The 19,676-nt window shown below is 37.2% G+C and overlaps 1 protein-coding gene across 2 annotated transcripts in view; it reads right to left on the minus strand.

The window, feature by feature from the left end:
- ASXL2 (ASXL transcriptional regulator 2) overlaps nucleotides 1-19,676 on the minus strand; it is a 69,595-nt gene that overhangs the window by 12,136 nt on the left and 37,783 nt on the right. Inside the window, exons 1-4 of one of the 2 annotated variants that reach the window (XM_087717399.1) lie at nucleotides 19,150-19,382; nucleotides 16,497-16,605; nucleotides 15,076-15,229; nucleotides 573-688 (exon numbers count right to left, since the gene is read on the minus strand). In XM_087717399.1, coding sequence (XP_087573525.1) covers nucleotides 573-688; nucleotides 15,076-15,229; nucleotides 16,497-16,605; nucleotides 19,150-19,241 — 471 coding nt within the window. In that variant the 5' untranslated portion in view covers nucleotides 19,242-19,382. Of the gene's footprint in view, nucleotides 1-572; nucleotides 689-15,075; nucleotides 15,230-16,496; nucleotides 16,606-19,149; nucleotides 19,383-19,676 lie in introns of those variants that run through there. The other variant, XM_087717400.1, reaches the window with a different exon arrangement.

Consider the following 19,676-nt stretch of genomic DNA (forward strand, 5'->3'; position numbering starts at 1 on the left):
GAGTGTTTGCCAGGCCTTGCTGAATGTGAATGAGAGGAATTCACATTTGTTTAATAAAAGGGGTTTTGTCGGGACCAGGACGCTGCCTTGTGCTTTTTGGGGAAGCCTAGGTCAGAACAGCAATAATAATTATTTTACAGCAGTTTTGCAACTGAATGAAACATCAATTAGCTAACTCAGTACGCTCAAGCTAACTAGCTAATAGCTAGAGCCTTCTGAGTTCTTTTCTGCCATATATAAAGACTGTCCTGCAAAGAAATCTAGCATCTTAATAGTTGTCATTTCTATAGAAAAGTGAGTTAAATTTTTATGAAAAAAAATCCTAAGAAAAATTGCTCATTCTTCCATGGGGACAGTTTAAATAGAAGCTTTATTTTATTACAAATATTTTAGTTCACTTTTATACTTGTATCCATATGCTCAGTTATGTAGAATTTTTAGCAAAATGTAAATAGGAGCAAGGTGCAGAGCAAGTGTAACATAAGGTTAGGTTAGGTTTTTAGTGCCAAGTAACATGCAGAAAAGCACAAATTAATGGTCAGATAAACCAATCAGTATGCTCACCCACTTACTTGTTTAAGTGCCTTTTTGCTGTGCTTCTGAGATGAAGAGATGATTTTACCTGGTGGGATAGAAGGAGATGGGCAGCCTGGCTGTGGGGAGGACACTTGTGAAAGTCTGGCTGATACTGAAGAAGCAAGAACAGAAGATGACAAGTTGATAAACAAGCATGCCACAAATAAAACCATTTATTGTAAGCATGGAAAAACAGACACTTGGAAATATAATGCTGGACTCTGGAGCTCTGGAATAAACTCTGAGTATTCGAGAGTCATATATCATACTTCTCAACTGTTCAAAAAAAATCATTCATGAGGACCCTGAGGAGACCCTTTCTGTAATTGGAAAGAATGTCCTCTTAAAAGGGCATTGTTTAATGGGAAATGCCACAGGGCCATCAAGTAGCATCAAGAATGGCAAAGGGTGCTCAAGGGCTTAACAGTTTGAGGAAGAGGGATAAGAGGGGCAGGGCCATGCCAAGGACGCTTACCAAATGAAAAAAATTGTGTTTTTTACTGGATTTGTCTTTTAAATTTATCTTAATCTTATTTTAGGAATTATATTTAGGCAAAAGTGGACAATATTTGAAGGACTGGGAGCCACAATATGCTCTGCAGATTCAGTAAAATGTATCTCATAAATATCAAAATTTTGGAGGGCATTTATTAGACATTTTAGGACAGAAAAAGCAGCTTCCCAAGTCAAACCACTTCCATCCCTGCTTTCCAAATCTCCCCAACCTCATCCCTAAAATCTGACCATTGTAATTTGATCTCAGGGTGCCGCAAAGAATTGAATCTGCCCATTCAGTATTCAAGAAAATTTCTGTGGCCGATCCCTTGAGAGTTACATGGGGCATCATGGACAAGAAATAGGTCTATTCAGTAACAGTCTCCCTTCTTTGAAACTCTGCCACTAGAGGTATGGATGACCCCTACCATAAAGCTGTGATGATTCACCAGGCTGGTCCTCAAAGCAATTTCAGTCATGGAGCACCTATGAGATTTTCCCTTAGGATATTAGGGATTTTAACAATGTGACGTATTTTTCGGAGTATAAGAAGAACTGGAGTATAAGGCGCAACAAGATTTTGAAGAGGCAAATTTTAAAAAAAGGTTCTGCACTCTGCAGACCTCCAAAAAATTACCAATTTTTCACCAAAACGGACTTTTTTGTTTTTTTTCAAAAAAGGGCATGAATAGCCTTTAGGAGGCTTATAGAGCGCTCCTGGGGGCGGGGGAGGGGGCAAAATTGAGCAAAAAGTGGCCTGTTTTTCATTCATTTCTGCCCTCCCAAGCTCCAAGGAGCACCCTGAAAGCCTTCTAAAAGCTATGCACAGCCATTTTGGTAAAAGGGCAGGGTTTCGAGAGGCAAAAAATGCTGCATTCACTGTATAAGACGCACCCAGATTTTCAACTTTTTTTTTTTTGAGGGAAAAAGGTGCGTCTTATACTCCGAAAATACAGTAACTGCTGTGCACTTCTTTGTTTCCTTTACATGTATGCCGTTTTTGTATCCAGCCTAGAGTTCTGAAAGCTATAAATATCATTCATAATCAAATATACTAACTAAATAAGAAAGGCAATAAAGAAGTACATATTTTCTTTATGATGAATAATTGGTCTATTATTGTAAATGAATCCAATGAACCAAGAGAAAGAAGAAACTAAAAATTATTTGAGAATAAGATATTATCCATTATGGTTTTAAATAATTTTACATCTAACTTCCATAAGTCTGTTCAGTAGAATCATAGCCCTTTATTACCCATAAGACTATAAGAAGGCAGAACTAATGTTCTGAAGTTGTCTATTAGTTACTGGAATTTGGACAGTAGACTATCCAGTCACAGAGCCACTTGGCTTTAGTTTTTCCCCATTACACTAAATTAGTTATTTATTACAAAGGTTTCTATGCTACTGCAATCTTGTTGACTGACTACTTACAAAAATTATTTTTTGTAAGCTTATTATAATTATATCACATAGCACGTACACAGATACACACACACACACAAACACCAAAACAAACAAAGAACCCCAATAATTTCAATCATACACCTCCACTAATTCCTTGATCTTTCTTTGGGAAAACATTCCGTCTTCCTTTCTCTCTCCATAAGCCCCTTTAAAGAGCAAGATTTTTAGAACAATAATCAAATAATTATCCAGGATAGTAATAGAATAATTTAGCTCTAGGGGTGAGCTGCTCCAAAGAACAAGAGGCATTACCAAGAAGACCCATCCCCATTTCCTTGGATCTCATTAGATGAGCAGATTCCACATGGAAAAGATAATTATCACATATCAAAGGTGACCTTGGCTTGTATTCTGGAAGTCACTTGGCAACAATTCCAGCTCCCATCATTTCTGTTCCAGATACATTTCTGTTCCAGATACAAGGTAAACAACCACCTCTGGTTTTTTAGTATTTGCATATCAGAAACAAATGTAGCATTCATTGATAACTGGAAATGTTCATGTAGGCAACTGCAAAACTCAGTGATGGACATTAGGTCTGTGTAAAGATTTAAATCTGCTTGTATCATTGATACAAACAAAAGTTTGCAGACACTTAAAGAAGCAATTACTGATAGACAGTAAGTGCCATCTACTGCTAGGGAAGCTATTCGACTGGTGATATCACCCAGTAGGGCAATGAAACATCTGCAAGCAAACAACCAAACTCAGAGAGTGCCAAGGACTTTGCTGATGACCTTCCAAACTAGTACATGAAGGAGGTCTAACAAATGAAGACTCAATCAAGATTAAACAATCTCCTAGAACAGAACAGTTGTGGAATATGTAAAACTGCTATCAGATTTTGCCTGTGGAATCATTACATTAATTTTGTATGTTTGTAAAAGCACAACATATACATCCTAATAAAACAAATGATCAATTGGTGTAAAAACATTTGGTACATTTCTTTAAAGGCAGTCCTTTCTTTTATTTCAGAGATTAGTACCATTCTATTGAAAGCTATAAATGCACTGTGTCCATAGATATTTGTTATTTCAACCAGATAACTGACCTCCACAAACCTAGACTATATTTCCAAAGTATCTTATTTTCTATAGCACTCTCACCTATAAGCATTTTATAAATGGATGAGAATCAATTACTTAAAGTTTCTATATTGTCCTTGGCTCGTAGCGCAGAATACTCTAGGGACTCGTCTGAAACACCGATACAGATCTCAGAGTATAGACCAGACTCATCATTTGGGTACCCAGTTCAAATACATTGCAGTTGATCATATTCCAGTTTCTATAGCATCTATTCAACAATTAACTGTTCATATTTTCTGGTTTGGATTACACTATTCTTCCAACCTTCCAGCTGTATATGGATACTTGATTAGAAACAATCCCTTTGTGAACAGTTCAAAGGCATTCCATTACCCAGGATCTTCTGGCTGCAAAGCACTTGACTGCCCAGATTCAGAGTTGTAGCACCATCAAAACAAATAGCAATCGTGGTGATCAAAAGCCTTTCTACTAGATTTCTGAAATTTGGAAAACTCTAATTGATCAACTGTAGACTAACCACAGTCCGTATCAGTAACCGACTCAGAAAAATAATCCACATTTGCATTCTCTCTCTTCTCTAATGTTCAGTTAGCCTAGTTATACAGAGAGTTGCTAGCTCTAATAAAGGCCAGCTCTTTAATTAAACAACTATAAGTTTTGCCTGGAATCATAAAGAACCTCCTGTTTCCTCCAATATGTACAACATTCACTGCAAAATATTGTAGGGAAAATTATCTAAATTCACTTCAAGATAGGGAAATGTAATCTTACCTTGCAAAGGAATCTCATTTGTGGACATGGTTACAGCACCCAGAAAAAAATTATAATCTGGATTGGTTCCTGCTTTGGGGTCTTGCAGGAACACACACAGAAAAAGAAATTGCAATCTTAGCTATTAAACCCCCTCTGCTCCACGATTGAATAGGCCTAAAAATACGGGGCTTGCCTATGTTGTATCAATTTTTGCCTTTGCTGTTTCAGTCAACTTTTATTTTTGTACATATAAGGAAGTAGATTGCCGATATGATCTGAAAGGACTTCCTGTTTTGTACATATATACATAACGATGATGATGCATTAAGCTAAATTGCAAAGGATACAAAATTTAAAGTGTAAGATACTCTAGTTCCACTTCTTCCCAGTCAAAAAATAAAGTATTTGAAAAAGAGTCCAAGTTTGTCAGGCCTTGGCCTTTTAGATTTGCTTCTTGAGCTCTGTTAAAGCACTTACAATAATGCAAGATTTTAATTGCATCCAACCACAGACACCCACACATTTAAGAGCTGTGTTACAAAAGAACGAAAAGGGGATGTAATAGTTGTGATAGGAGTTCCAAAAGCGCAAAAAACTTTCAAGATTATGTTTGCAGCAACTCAAGCAATGAAGTCAGAGTATTCTTCTTTTGAGTTTTTGAATGGAATAAAAGGAAAATACAACCATTCTTTTGCCAATCTCTGTATTTTTTTTAACTATGTGAAACCAATTTTACTATAAGTTTTTGAATTATCAAACCAATATTTGAGAAATCTCAGTGACTTCCACTGTTTTTGCACCCAAATGCAGATATTCAGAGGATACATTATTAGATGTACTTTGAGCTTCTTCAGACATTTTGTGTAATTTTTCTAACAATAAGAACAACTTGTGAGTAACAGCTACTATGAGCATAATTCTATGAAGCTCACGTGACATTTTTTTAACTACTTTTAAAGATCTTGGTCAATAATGGAAAGGGAAAAAATCTGCCTTTACTTTTTTTCCTAGAACTTGCCATTTAACAGGACTTCTTGTCAACTTGCCACTTGACTGAAAAATTCAACTTCTAAAGAAACTCAAAAGAGCAGGCAGTTTTCTTCAGGTCTTTGCAACATCTTCTCATGAATATTTGCAACCAATGAGATATGTTTTTGGAAATTTAGTTTCCATTGTAGCCTACCAAAACCCTAATATGTCTGTTCAAAGATACATAAACTGCTTCTAGGAGATTTCAAAATCCCTCCCATAAGGTTATAAGAGACCACTTCTGTTTTATTGCAAAGAAAGCTATATGTATATATCCATGAAGTCACCAGAAGCAAATTTGACTCAAAGGAAATTTTACTATTATGTTTTTGTAGACTCCCCTTTAAATAATATTATATTGTCATGCAAGTCCTTACCTAATATTTTGTTTGAAATTATTCATATTGACTTTATTTGTTTATACACTATTGAATCTTGCAATTCACGGCAATTGAAAGTAGCATTAAAAATTAAAAAATGCAATTAAAACACCAAAAGTGCAATTAAGTATTTAAAATTGGTAATAAATAGTTTTGAATGTGCTGGTGCCAGCCCATCAAATGCACTGCAGAAAAGGTCGGTCTTGGCAGTTTTAGGAAAATGTATCAGAGTTGGTACAAACTGGACTACTCTGTGCTAGACAGAAATATCCAGGTTGATCTCTCCTATATGGGAAACATTTAGCATCCCCAACTGGAATGAACATACTGAAGAGGTAATAGATCTTTCTGGAGAAGGTGGTCCCACAAGTATCTTCTCTTGCAGCCACTACTTTGAATAGTATTGTAATTCTATTGAAAGCCAATGCGTAATGTTATACAGCTGCAGCAGGTCTCACTTGCCAGCATGTAGATACTTGCATCTGTACTAGCTGCAGTTTCTGGTTAGTCTTCAAAGGAAGCCCCATGTACACCATGCTCCAGCAGTGCATCCTGTGATGAGGAAAACATGGATTATTGTTGCCAGGGCTCCTGCTACAGATATGGCTGCAGCTGGCCTATCAGTTGAAGTTGTGCAAAGGTCACGGCCTCTATCTGCAAATTTGACAAGAAGACATACAACTCACAAAACGACTCTTTCAGTGAGGATGGAACACCACTCATGGTTAAAACCTGAGAAAACAGAGTACCAGATTATTTTTAGATAAATAGTTCATCCAGGTTGTTTCTTCCATTCAGGTTATCAGAACCTCCCAGTACTAGGTCAAGAATTATTTTGCACCTTTGGCTTTGTCCAAGAAGACACAATTTGGTATTAATGCCATACTTATCCTGCATCTTTTTGTATACAGGTTAAACATTAGGAATTAGACAGAGCACACTTCAGTTCAACTCCTTGCACTACTGCTTCCCGTAGTGTCTATTTAGGAAGGAGGAACCACTGTAAAACATGTATCCAACTCTCACAACTCATCCAAAAGCATATCATAATTAATGCTACAAAATGCCACTTAAGAGGACAATAAGGATAGGACAATCTTTCTATCCATGCTATGAGATAGTCCACCCGAGGTCATATATCCATTTCTGTTCTATTTAGGGCCCGAAAAGGGCCCAGATATTACTTTTCATCTAGTGCGCTTATAAGTGAAGCCACACCACTTTCTCCACAGCTATCCCTAAGAAGGGAAGATCCAAGGAAAGCATCTTCACAAGAAAGACACATTAATTCCTCCTTGAAGGCATCTAGTACATCTTCCCCTAAGAAAGCACTGACTACTTCTTAGATCCAGTTGAAGGAGCAAAGGAAAGTATAGATAATAAGCCAGAAGTGTTGGCGCTCATAATAAAAGGCATCCTACCCATTTCATCAGAATATACAAATCCCAGATAACATTATAAGTTGTTCCAGTTATCATTTCACACTCTGCCTGGGAAGTCAAAACTTTAACAAACTTGAGTAGTTTCATTAGGAAAATGTTGTGAAAATGTATCACAGTGGTCAGTATTGTTTGCCATATCAATATTACACTGCTCATCAGGAATTCATAATTGAAACAACTTAAGAGAATTTTGTTTATTTTTATGATCCTGTAATCCCTGTTATCAGAGTGGAGTAGGGGCAACTGAATGGAACGGAGTGTTTACTGGCCAAATGCCCTTCCTGACGCCTATGTGGAGTTCACAACAGATCTTTTCTCTTTATAGAGAAATTTCTGTCGCTTCCTAGTATTGAACTCTCAAGCTTATGAGTGGGAGGCAAGCATCTTCACCTCTAGGCCACCGCATCGCTCTAAACAACCCAACAGAGTAAAGATCTTTTATCATGGGCAAAATAAGGGATCTGACTTTTTATTCAAACTACTGTAGCTACTTCAGATTACTGTTCTTGAAGCTCACTTAGCCTGTGTTCAAATAGTAAATGCATTAAGCGATTTTATATAACTGCCTAACACATACACAATTACTCTGGGCAGTATATAGGATTAAAAATATAGTTAAAACTCTACAATTAACCCCCATTCCATCCCCATCCTTCTGCTACTACAAATAGGACAGCATACTCAACATTTTTGTCTAGAAGGCATATTTAATAGCAGCTTTGCTGTTCAGGGTTATGAACTGACAGGATTAGACTGCTATCATTTTGAAAATGCTGATATGCAGTTATAAGCTATCGTCTCAAAAACAAGCAGTAACTTGCCATAGAAGTTTGCTCCTGGAATGGAATGTGACTCTCGGGAACTTAAAGGTCCTCCACTTCGGCTTAACTAAAAGAACTGTATATGACTGAATCTCCATACAAGAATGTTCACCATATCATATTGCCTTTAGTGAATATATTGGAAATTCCATAGAATCAAAGAATGACGTATCTTACTTTTCTCTCCTCTCTATTCATCTATTAATTCTTCATGTAAAAATCCAGTATAGTAGAAGGGTTGTGAGCCATGACTTTAACTGCTTTCTAGATACTCTTGAATTGCATGAGGAAGGCCAGATGTAAAATTCCATACAATATCCCTAAAAGAACACTGAAGTGTGACTACATGTAAAAAATCAGGACAATTATGAACATCTCAATACTCCAATTATCAAGAGTGATTGTAAACTTCTTCTCACACTATGCATTCAAGTGGAGGCTATATAGTGGAGGTCCAAATCTATCCAACAACATTTTAAATATGTATCAATAAAATATTTCCCAAGTCCTGGAGTTATTATGTTTTATTGGATTGTATGATGACCCATAAGTATATTTCTTGCATGTGTGTGCTACTGAAAGAATTACACCAAATGTTATAAGATATTCCAGCTAAACAATAATTGCCATTATTGATCTGCATAGCTTAGCAATACTGCAATTGAAGCTATAGTGTTTGGAATATTGAACACAATCGGTGTGATTATATTGGATCCAGCATATTCCTTCATGCACTTTCCATCTACCTCCAAGTTATGAATGGTAAAATGGTTTCCTTGACAACTGCAAGCTCTTTGGGTCAGAGAATACAGACTATCAATATACTCTTATTGAGAAAATATAACATTGAGACCTTTTTGGCACATGTTGGAAGAGATCCCATTCTAATAAAAGAGCACCTGGTACATTAATTTTATTACCAAGCCTCAAAACAGTTAGCAATCTGTAATCAAAGTAAGATAAATAAAGCAATCCTCTCCAGAGCCACATGCTAACTTGAAAGTCATGTAGTCTGCTGACACTTCTTCCTGTATTAATTACATCCCCTTTGAACTTTCAACAATCTTCAGTTAAAATATCAGAATAGAACTGAGATGAAACCATGGTGTTTAAAATACTCCAGTGTAGCAGTATAAAAGAAAGAAATTTGCTCAATAGGTTCTTTATATAATTCTTTTATGTTCAAAAGTTAATGAAACAAGACAGACTCTTTCAGTAACTTGATTTTATACATTCTGCAAAACCAAGCTTCTCTACATAACAAAATTCTTTTTGCACAATTTTTTAGAACTTCAATGCATTTCCCTTTTGTCTCACCACTGGCCATGTGGTTACAACTCAGAGAAGCTAAAATTCAGCAACACTTAGAGGAATAAATATTGTCTATTATTGTACTAAGTGAGAGAAAGAAGGTGTGGTTTAAGGCAAATTAACTTTAGTCTTCAACAGGTTTTTTTTTAAAAAACAGTGCAAAAAAGAACAATTAGTCTGGATTGCAAATTAATGCTGAAATACAATAGCATTGGAGGACCAAAGCAGTAAAAACTGCTACCTACTTACTAGAGAAAAAAACTGCACGTTTTTCCCCACTGTTTTTACTAAAGGTGGCACAAGATTGGATGAAAAATTTTGAGCAGCAGCATTTTTTCTTAAAGACAGCTCTTAACCCAGTGTATGAACAATATGAGTGACTGAATATTTGATGAATAGAACTTAATTGTTATATATACCAAGCACAAATGTATTAGACCCAAGTTCGGAGATGATGCAACAAAAACCAATTGAGATCAAACCTTTATTTGCTTACACTTAATGGACACCATTTTACCAAACTAAACTATAACTTTCCAGCCTCCTAGATAGATCTTGAGAGATTCTAGGACAGTGATGAATAATTTTTTTAGTGCCAAGTGCCCCAAAGCATGTGTGTGTATGTGCAAATATGTGCGTGCAAGCGTTCAACCCCAAAATGCAATGTGAATACCCCCTGCGCATGCAACCCGCCCCCACATGTGATTCCCCTGCACATGCATTCCTCCCCCTCGCCCATTTATGGCTTCCAGGTTGGTGCAGAAGACTTTGCAGACTCAAACGGGGCACAGTGGGGCCTCGCATGGCGCTCGCATACCGTTTTGGCTTCCAGGTTGGTGCAGGCTTTCCAGGCTCAAACGGGGCCCAGAGGTGCCGTGCAAGGCCTCAAAATACAATGCGAGAGCCCCCCCGTGCATGCACCCTGCCCCCCTGCGCATGCAAGGCAGAGACCCAAAGACAAGCTGGCCGGCGGGAGGCATGTGTGCATGCATGGTGGAGCTGGGCTGAGGCAATGGCTGGCATGCCCACAGGGAGGGCTCTGCGTGCCTCTTGTGCCACGCATGTCATAGGTTCACCATCAAGGTTCTCCCCATCCCCCATTCATCTTGTGACGCCATAGTCTCTTAATCTAGGCCTCTCTCTTCTGTGTTGTTCTGTGTTGCCAAAACTCTCCCCCACAGCTTCTCCAAGTACATAATCCATCCCAAAATGTTACTTCATATTTCTCCTGTTTTGAGATAATCTTGATGGAGGAGCATTGAGAATATGTATTAACATTTTGTCACTAAGTTAGACAATAATTATTTATCTTGTATTGCAACCTTCCTCTAGTTTTTGTGATTAACTTCTCAACTTAGAGATACATACAAGAGACAAAGCTTTTGCAAAGCTACTGGCATTCAGAACCCACTGTGGGGGACCAAATAGTTCCTTTGCAGCTGCTCTTTGTATGTGGTGCTGCATATATCTATAGGGTATACAGGTAGTCCTTGACTTGTTTGTTCAAAATTGCAATGGAAAAAGTTACACAAACTGTACTCACACTTATGATAATTGCATCACTCCCAGAGTCACGTGATCACAACAGGGGTATTTGGCAACCAGTTTGCATTCATGACTGGTTGCAATATCTGGCGGTCACAAGATTGCAATATGCTACCTTTCTTGCCATGGTTGGAGAAGCCCATTGGGGGAAGCTGGATTTGCTTAAGGACCACCTGATTACAATTCACTTCAGACACGATAATTTGCTTAACAATAAAAATTGTTATTGCTGATAGACTGAAGAATACAATTGAAAATTAGCTAAATCTAATTACTCTTTTTTGTAACAGATATAGCTGAATAATAATTGATATTGATAGTAATGTATATAATGTGAAGTTGATATGATAAATAACAATTGGATATGAGAAAACATTTTTGGATTATACATAAAGAGTATTAATTACAATAATTATCATTATTAAAAAACTAAATAAAATATATACAGCTAAATGTTAATTAATACTGGGAAAATGTTATGATATATGATATAATTAAATATTATGGATGTTCAGCTAAAATAGGATATGAGGATTTGATGTTAATAGAGGATTTTACAAGCAAGTAAATGAAATGTCAGCATGTGTTATGGATTAATTCTTTGGCATAGTTAAGGATGAAGGATGTTTAAATAACTATAGTTAACTAAAACTGGAGGTATAATGATGTTAATATGGTAAACATTTGAGTTAAGATATTTGAATTAATATGAGTTAATGGAAGAGATGCACCAAAGCATGTTGTAACCAGTTGATATACTTTTTCTTTTTTATAATAGATACCTGTGTTTTGTTTTTGTTTTTTGCTTTTTTCTTTCCTGCCTTGTCCTTTGTCCTTTTTGTCTTTTTTTTGCTTTATTTTTGCTTTTTTTTTTAACTTTTTTGCTTTTTCTTTTTGATTTTTTCTTTTCCCACTGGTGTGGGCATGTATTGTTCAAGATTATTACTTTTATTAATATTTTTAAATAATAATTACAGTCAAATGAAAATGGATATATAACGATATGTATGAATATCTGAGTCAAAATGCTTGAGTTAATATGAGTTATGTTTGTTGACTGTGGAGGAGATGTACCAAAGTTTATTTGTAATCGATTGATACATTTTCTACAGATGTAAAGAAAGATGTTGTACTTGTTTCAAATTAAAATTAAAAAAACGTTTTATTTTTTAAAAAAATCGTAAAATTGGGTATGACTTGACATACAACTACAACTATTTACGACAGGGCAGCAATTCCAGTCTCAACGGTGGTTGTAAGTTGAGGACTGCCTGTAAAAACACATTAGAGCCATACATGCCACAGAGTACAATGTACAATATTCAGTATTCTTGGTATACAGTCCGCCTCTAATTCTCCCTTTGCTTATCATCTTTCTGACACAAAAGAGTCAATCTTGTTTGTTGATATTTCCTGAAAGGCAGGTTGATATTTTTTTTAAATGCTATAAAGTGACATTCTGTTATGTCAGCAGGAGAGGGGTTTATTCGAGAAAGGCCTAATATGCATTGAGATCTGGACCAACTCTATATCTGTCCAATGTCCTGTAATGTGAGATGGGAGGCTATATACTGTAAATTTGTTAAATAAGCAAACAAACCTCACTACAGTTGTTCCTACTCTGAGATCAACGGGTGGGAATTCCTCTTTCTAATTTTAAAGAGAGGTCGGAATGATACAGACGGAGACAATTCCTGAATGAAGAAAGCTTAAACTCTCATGTGAATCAATTGGCCTCTCACTTGAGTTAGGAAAAAAGTAAGTCACCTGAGGCTTTTTAACTACCTTTTAATGATCCATTCTTTAACAGAACTACCAGAGCCACTTCTGATCATAACTGCTAAAAACTGATGTTTTTGTTTCCTATTATTTTGGAACAGAAATACACAAAGAGTAATGTAAATTCCAAAATAGATTTTTAAAAAATCAAAATCAAATCCCTTCCCATCCAGAAAACAGCCAAGGCAAATGAATGACACAGACCTCCTTGCTTTGCATTATTGCCTTGCTATTGCAAAAGATGTTATACTTATAGCCTCCAGTCCCCAGATTACTGCATTCAATTGTTATAGGTCTGGTCTGCATACTGCCTTTTACAATATCTTTTCTAGTAAACTCATATTTTCCAACAGAAGAGAATGAATCTATGTAGTGGTTTGTATCTTGAGATTTGCAAGATTGATGTCAGCCCTCCCAGGTAAACCAGACAGGAAACATCATTAGATGAGCTTATTCTACTTTTATTGCAAGGCTACATTAAAAGAATCTTGCAAGTCTACAGATTCAAATCTCCCACGGCCACTTTTAACCTGATCAATTAGTGCGGGTCTTTCCTAAATTTCTCCTTCTCACAATTAAGCCACTGGGGTTTCCTCCCTCTCTTGTCAAGTATTTTCTAGGAGCATCTCTTCCCCTCATCCCTCAAGGTCATTACAGAAAGTCAAAAGTTACTGGGGTAAGTCTCCCCACCTGTGGCTACTCACTCCCCCCCACCGCCCCGTGTACCCTTCCTAACCTATTGCTTCTAGTGCACCCCTTCACCCTCTCCCTGACCAGCCCTGCACCATTGATGCACCCAGACAATCTTGCACACCTTCCCTAATTTGTGCCTTTTGTTCACCTGTGCACCTTCACCGATTTGTGCCTCTTGTACAACCTCTCATACACGTGTACCTTTTCAAACCCATAACGCACTTCTCACACACACATCCCTGACTTTCACGCATCCCCTCACATCCTTCCTAACCTGCGCTAATCTCTTGCACATCCCCTCGTACCCATATACAGTATATCCCTCCTGAACCTCAGGCCTTGCATACATCTCTTTGCACCCTTGTACAGCCTCCCCAATCTGTATGCTACTTCTCTTATTTATTTATATATTTATTCATTCATTCATTCATTTTCTATAGCCATTCAACTCAACCAAGTGATTCTGGATGGCATACACCTTCACACTCCTGTTGACCCTCCCTCACCTCATGACCCTCCCTGACACTCCCCTCCACCCCTCACTCCCTCCTCCATCTGGTAACAACAATTGCCTGCTACTATGGTACTTGCAAATTCCCGCTGACTTTGATTGTGAGAAGCCAACTGGTAGTTGCTTCAACTAATGACTTTGGGTTCAATTAATGATGGCGACCAGGACTGCAGGGACTGATGTTGCTAAACAATAAAAGTGTACTTTACAATCCCATTAGTTAAGAGATGGAAATTCTGGTCTCAATTGTCACAGTAAGTATCATTTCCACCTGTGAAAAGATGCTTTCAAAACATATAAGCTTTTGGCATTTTAGAGAAGAAGCAGACTGGGAAATGTTACAAAGCTCTGTCTAGAGCAGGGATGTCAAACTCAAGGCCCGGGGCCGAATCTGGTCCACAGGGTGCTTAGATCTGGCCCGTGGGGCCGCCCTGGAAACAGCAAAGGACCAGCCAACGGTGCTTCTGCCAGAGAAAATGAAGCTCGGAATGGCTGTAGGTAGCCCTCCCGAACTCCACTTTCGCTGGCAAAGGGTTGCAGGAAGCCGTCACAGCTGAAAACAGAACACGAGAGCCCGTTTTCGCTGGCAGAGGACTCTGGCCATCACAGGGACCCCTGACACAAGTAACTTCAAGCTAGCCATGCCCAGCCTGGTCCCCCAAGGTCAAACACAACCCTGATGCAGCCCTCAATGAAATTGAGTTTGATACTCCTGGTCTAGAGTAATGTTTCTTAAAAACTGGTCCTAGGATACTTGGTGTTCCTGCAAGTCCCTCCCAGAGGTTTGAAAAGTCAAAATTCCCTGCCTATGTTTAAAAAAGATAATACAATACTGTATTAAAGTCCCATCAAATAATTGTAAGAAGCAGTTTTTGCAGCAAATGCATGTATTCTAATTTTAAATATAGTGAGTATCAATAAATACGAACCATGCAAACGAAGTTCTTTTGAGGCGTCTATAATTTTTTAAAGTGGGAAGTGGTTCAAGGGAGAAAAAGTTTAAGAATTAGTGGCCTAGAGCAATACTAGGACAATCCAAAAAAGCTTCAATGTCCATCTACAGATTCAGCTACTAGGGTTTATTATGCTGCCTCAAAAATTCATGAACATCTGCAGTTAATAAAACATCTTCATAGATTTTGCAGTAAAAACCGATAGAGAGGAAGGACATACTTTGTTATGGAGATGTGGAGGAAGAGATTTTTTTAGGAATATCTACCTTTCCTTTGCCACCTGCTTTTTCTTCCTTCCTTGTTGCTACTTTGGTCACTGCTACTGCTACTGCTGCTCTCTGAGGTGGGGGAATCTGATTGTATATCACTGCTTTCTTCTGAGCCTTCAGACAAGTCCTTCAGCCCATCAGGAACATCTTTCTGCAAATGAGTAACAGAGAAAGAATTATACAAACCCACAGGCAGAGGAATCTAATGTGTAATGTGTAGTTTCATATTTCAGTTTAACATAAAGGAGAATTAAATTCTAAAACAAATTGATGCCACTAGTTCAAAAATGAAGGAACATGATCTTCTAGGAGCATCATGCATGTAAGCTCCATTAAAATTAAAGGCAATTATAAAAGATGACACAGACCTTATCTGCAGATAACTAATATGGATGGGACCATTTAGGTGGCCGTATCTATTTAACTTTGGTTGATCTAGAAAAACTAAGCATATTTGGATCTGATTAGTACTTGAAGACTTCCAGAAAATCCCAGAACTATAAACGGGACTGGAAAATTTAACCAAATAAATAAATCGAAGAAGACAGTAGCAAACCAATATGACATAGCTCCCAAGATAATTAAATAAATGCGTCTCTGACTTCACAAGGCATTACACTCAAGAGGAATTTCCTTTTTTTAAAAAAAATCTGGACGGATGCAGGTTAACTTGACAGCTCCAAAGTGGATCTCATGCCACCCGTCCAAAAAAGGGCTACCCACATCTCAGAATACCCAAAAGATGCCTCCTGAAGTTCCAAGGAATGGAAACTACCACACATCTGTTTTTTTGTGCACCTCAAAAGACCTCCAATTGTTAGTACAATATTAGTTAACACTCCATCCATTTTCTTCAGTTTCTTTAGTTTGCAAAAATGTAATTCTTGGAAAACAATCTTCATGATAATATATTTTATTTTCATCAATACATTTGACACTACATTCTCAACCTACTAGAAAGTCTGTTCTCAGAAAAGAAAAACCCTAGCTTAATGACAGAGCATGTGGAAGTTCTAGATTCAGTCAAGAATATAGACCCATGTCTGAAAGCTTGGAGAGCTATTGCCAGTATTAATAATATTGAATTAAATTAATCAACGGTGTAACTCAATAGAAGGTTTATTTTATTTCTAACAGCTTCTCAAATGCCTAACTATGGATTGTATGCATTTGATTCAGTGAACTTCCTGTTAAGTTAATTAAGACTTTTGATTAATAGGTAACAATTGGTTTGTGATCTAAACAGTCATGAGGGTCAATGCAAACCCATACACCACATATTGTCACTACTCACCATTTCAACATCTTATGCCCAATTGGGAAGATTTGTTTAAAACATCTGCATCATAATTTTTTTTAAACTGGCAGTTTGTGGTTTGAAATATAATTGAACGTTAAAAGATGATGCACTCACTTACTTTCAGTGTATAGACCCCCATTCTTCCAGGAACCTTATAGAATATTCCTTCATCTCCACGGGAGTTGGTGTGCAGCATAGCATTCAGGCATGCAAGCGGAGAAGTTCCACTGGAAATAGAAATACAGAATTAGACACCAGTGACACAAAGCCCAACCATCACACTTTGTATCTGCTGGAACTATGCATAACAGGAGGGTAAAAGAAATGATCCAAGAAACGTCTTACCCAACTTTATTTATTTTGAATGCAGCTCAAGTCCGACTAACTTCTAAAACAATTCTTCAGTATTTGCAAATTATCATTTTTTAAAAAATGAAGGGTTGGCACAGATGCTACAGTCCATGGGATTTAATGGAAATTTTAGAGACAGTGGACAATATAATTTAACAGGTAAATTCTCTATAAGCAAGTATATACTGTAAATTATAGCACAAAATGTTCATACACACTTTAATTATAAAAGAGAAAACTGCTCTTGCTATTCAGAGAATTCCCAGAAGGGAAAGAAATTTCTTCAGTCATTTCATGCATAGTCTGTCACAAACATAAGTGCCAAGCAATATGTTAAAAAAAGCAGCAGAGATATTAGAACTTTGTAGTCCCGACAACCAAAATGTTAAGAAAAAAAAAAGTTTCAACATTTCTGGGAATGACTAAAGAGTTTTCATTGCTTCAGACATATTGGGGTTAAAAAAAACATTAAAATATGATGGATTGAGAATAAAATGCATCAATTTCACAATATTTCCAAAAATTAGTTGTTTTTAATTCAACTGCAAATACCGGTGTGTGTTGTGCATCCATAATAAAGTTAAGAAGCAGCATTACAGAATAAAATGGGCTAATATGTTCAGTTTTTTTTACTCTTCAAAGTTGCTTCCAATGTTTGTTCAACACCCAGTAAAAAGCAACTAATACACTCATAAAGCAATCACTTTAACAATGCATTTAAGCTTGCCAAACATGAAATCTAGATGTACAAACTGTAACCACAATATATCAAAAAGTGTGGTTTAAATTAAGCACAAGAGTAGTCTGAAACCAAAGTCATAAGAAAAACAGTGGCTAACATTCACTCCCATAAAACAATTAACTTAATTTACTTTGGCCTGTAATACCCATGAGAGATCAGTTCATTTCCTTTGCTTATGTCTGTCACAAACAGAAACCTTTGTTTCTATAACAGAAGTGGGCAACATTTAGTCAAATAAGACCATGTTTCATATCTAGAAAGAAGAGAAGCTGAAGAGAAGGTGATGGTACATAATATGGATATAGCACTGATTTTTCCCTTGGATTTTGGGCTGTGTTGAGCTGTGTTTCATTCCCACTCTCGTTTTAAAGCATTTGAAGATTCAAACAATATTTTTCATGTACTTCTTGACTCAAACAGTACAAAATCACACCACTAATTTTCTGGGATTCTAGTTAAAAAGGGGCCCCAGGTCCCAAAACGCCATAGGCAGGCTCATTCCTACTTTAAAGCTAGAATAGAGAAAGATTGTGCAAAGAGTGAATTACCAGTAAATAAATGCACACAGCTTATTTAAATGGACTCAGGAAATGCATCTGCTTCTGATAGTGGTTTCAGTGTGACTTCTCTTCACAAGTGAGGGAGAAGTTGCAAAACCAATAATGGTTTTTATAATGGTTGCAGCGTAAGTAAGTTCATTAACTCATTGTGTGGAAATCACAACCTTTCTCAGGGATGCATCTTATATTTCTAGAAGTGTGTTGTAGCTAAAAGTCACAATGTAGATATGCCAGTAGTCTGAATAGGAAACCACTAGCCAGAGGTATATCACTGGACTTCCCTTGTCCTCTCATCTGGCCTCTCCCTCTATATCAGAGGTCTTCAAACTTGGCAAGCTTTGCTTAAGAGAGAATTCTGGGAGTTGAAGTCCACAAGTCTTAAAGTTGCCAAATTTGGGGACCTTTGCTCTATATAGCAATTAGTGTTTTAAAAGCTTTTAGTGATGCCAATGAAGAATATTTCAAATGTGTTACCTGCTGCAAAAGGATAAAATGGAGGCCAGATTAAACCTCCATGCCTCATGCTCTGGAAGGAAAAATAATTCCTTCCTTTCCTACCACAGTTCAGGCATCTAAAAAGTTTAAATTGCTATAAAAAGAGGCTGTGTGTGGGGAAAACAGAGCTCTGGAGGGAACCGTTTGCGTGAAAAGCTATGGGAGGAAGGAAGCATAAGAAGGAAGAGAACGGTCTTACTCCGTACGGCTCCCTGGCATGACCCTGGAGGGGTTTAAATGATTGCCGCCTTTGGGCCAAAAAAGGATCCCCAGTTCTGCTTTATTTTAATTCAACATTCAGAAGCTCCTAGAGTGAACAACAAGATGGTTCAGAAAACCCTGCCAAGTCAATCAGAGATGAAATCATCCAAGTAGAAGAACCCAATGCTAAGCTTCTTTCATTCAAGGTCAAAGAGAACAAAGACTCGCCTGGCAAAATGTCAGCCCTTCCCACCTCATCTGGCTAGCCATGGCCTCCCACAAACAAGCTTTAGGTACACAGAGAAATGATTCTTCAACCTAAACAGCAATGAAATTATTGCAAAGCTTCTATGCAAAGCAAGCTAAATAAATGTAGCATTACTTATGTGCAAAGGAATGTATTCATTAATTGTGGATCTTACCTTCTGGAAAAGATGGAAATCCAAGAAACCCGAAAAACAAAGTGAAAAAGACAATGAGAATGGGTAAAGGGGAGGAAAAACAAGATAAACATTTAAGTATGTCAGTAAAACAATATTTTCATATATTTCCAATGACCACCCACACAACTCATACCAGACATTTTCCTTAGATTATAGAGAACAAATGGGACAAATTCATCAAGCAGTCTTTGCAAGTCTCAAGGGGGAGTCTTGGTAGTATAAATAAAAGATACTACTTTGGCGTTCAAGTCCAAATTACACTGAAGGTTAAAAAAAAATAGTGACATAAAGGCTGTAGAATCAATGCCACCTCTAAGTAGGAGCAAATAATATTGCTAAAATGCTCCATTATTACAGATGTCACCTGAGAATTACATGTTCCACATTCATTTTACAAACATATTCCTCCCAATGTAATTAAGAACATCTCTTGTGGGTTGGTTGCATGACTTAATAAAAATATATGTGCTTAAAATACTCCATGACCCTTTGTTGAACTTAATTTC

Source organism: Thamnophis sirtalis, unplaced genomic scaffold, assembly GCF_051295495.1.
Source record: "Thamnophis sirtalis isolate CommonGarterSnake01/CBP01778 unplaced genomic scaffold, rThaSir2_p1.2 scaffold_6, whole genome shotgun sequence".
Classification (NCBI taxonomy): domain Eukaryota; kingdom Metazoa; phylum Chordata; class Lepidosauria; order Squamata; family Natricidae; genus Thamnophis; species Thamnophis sirtalis.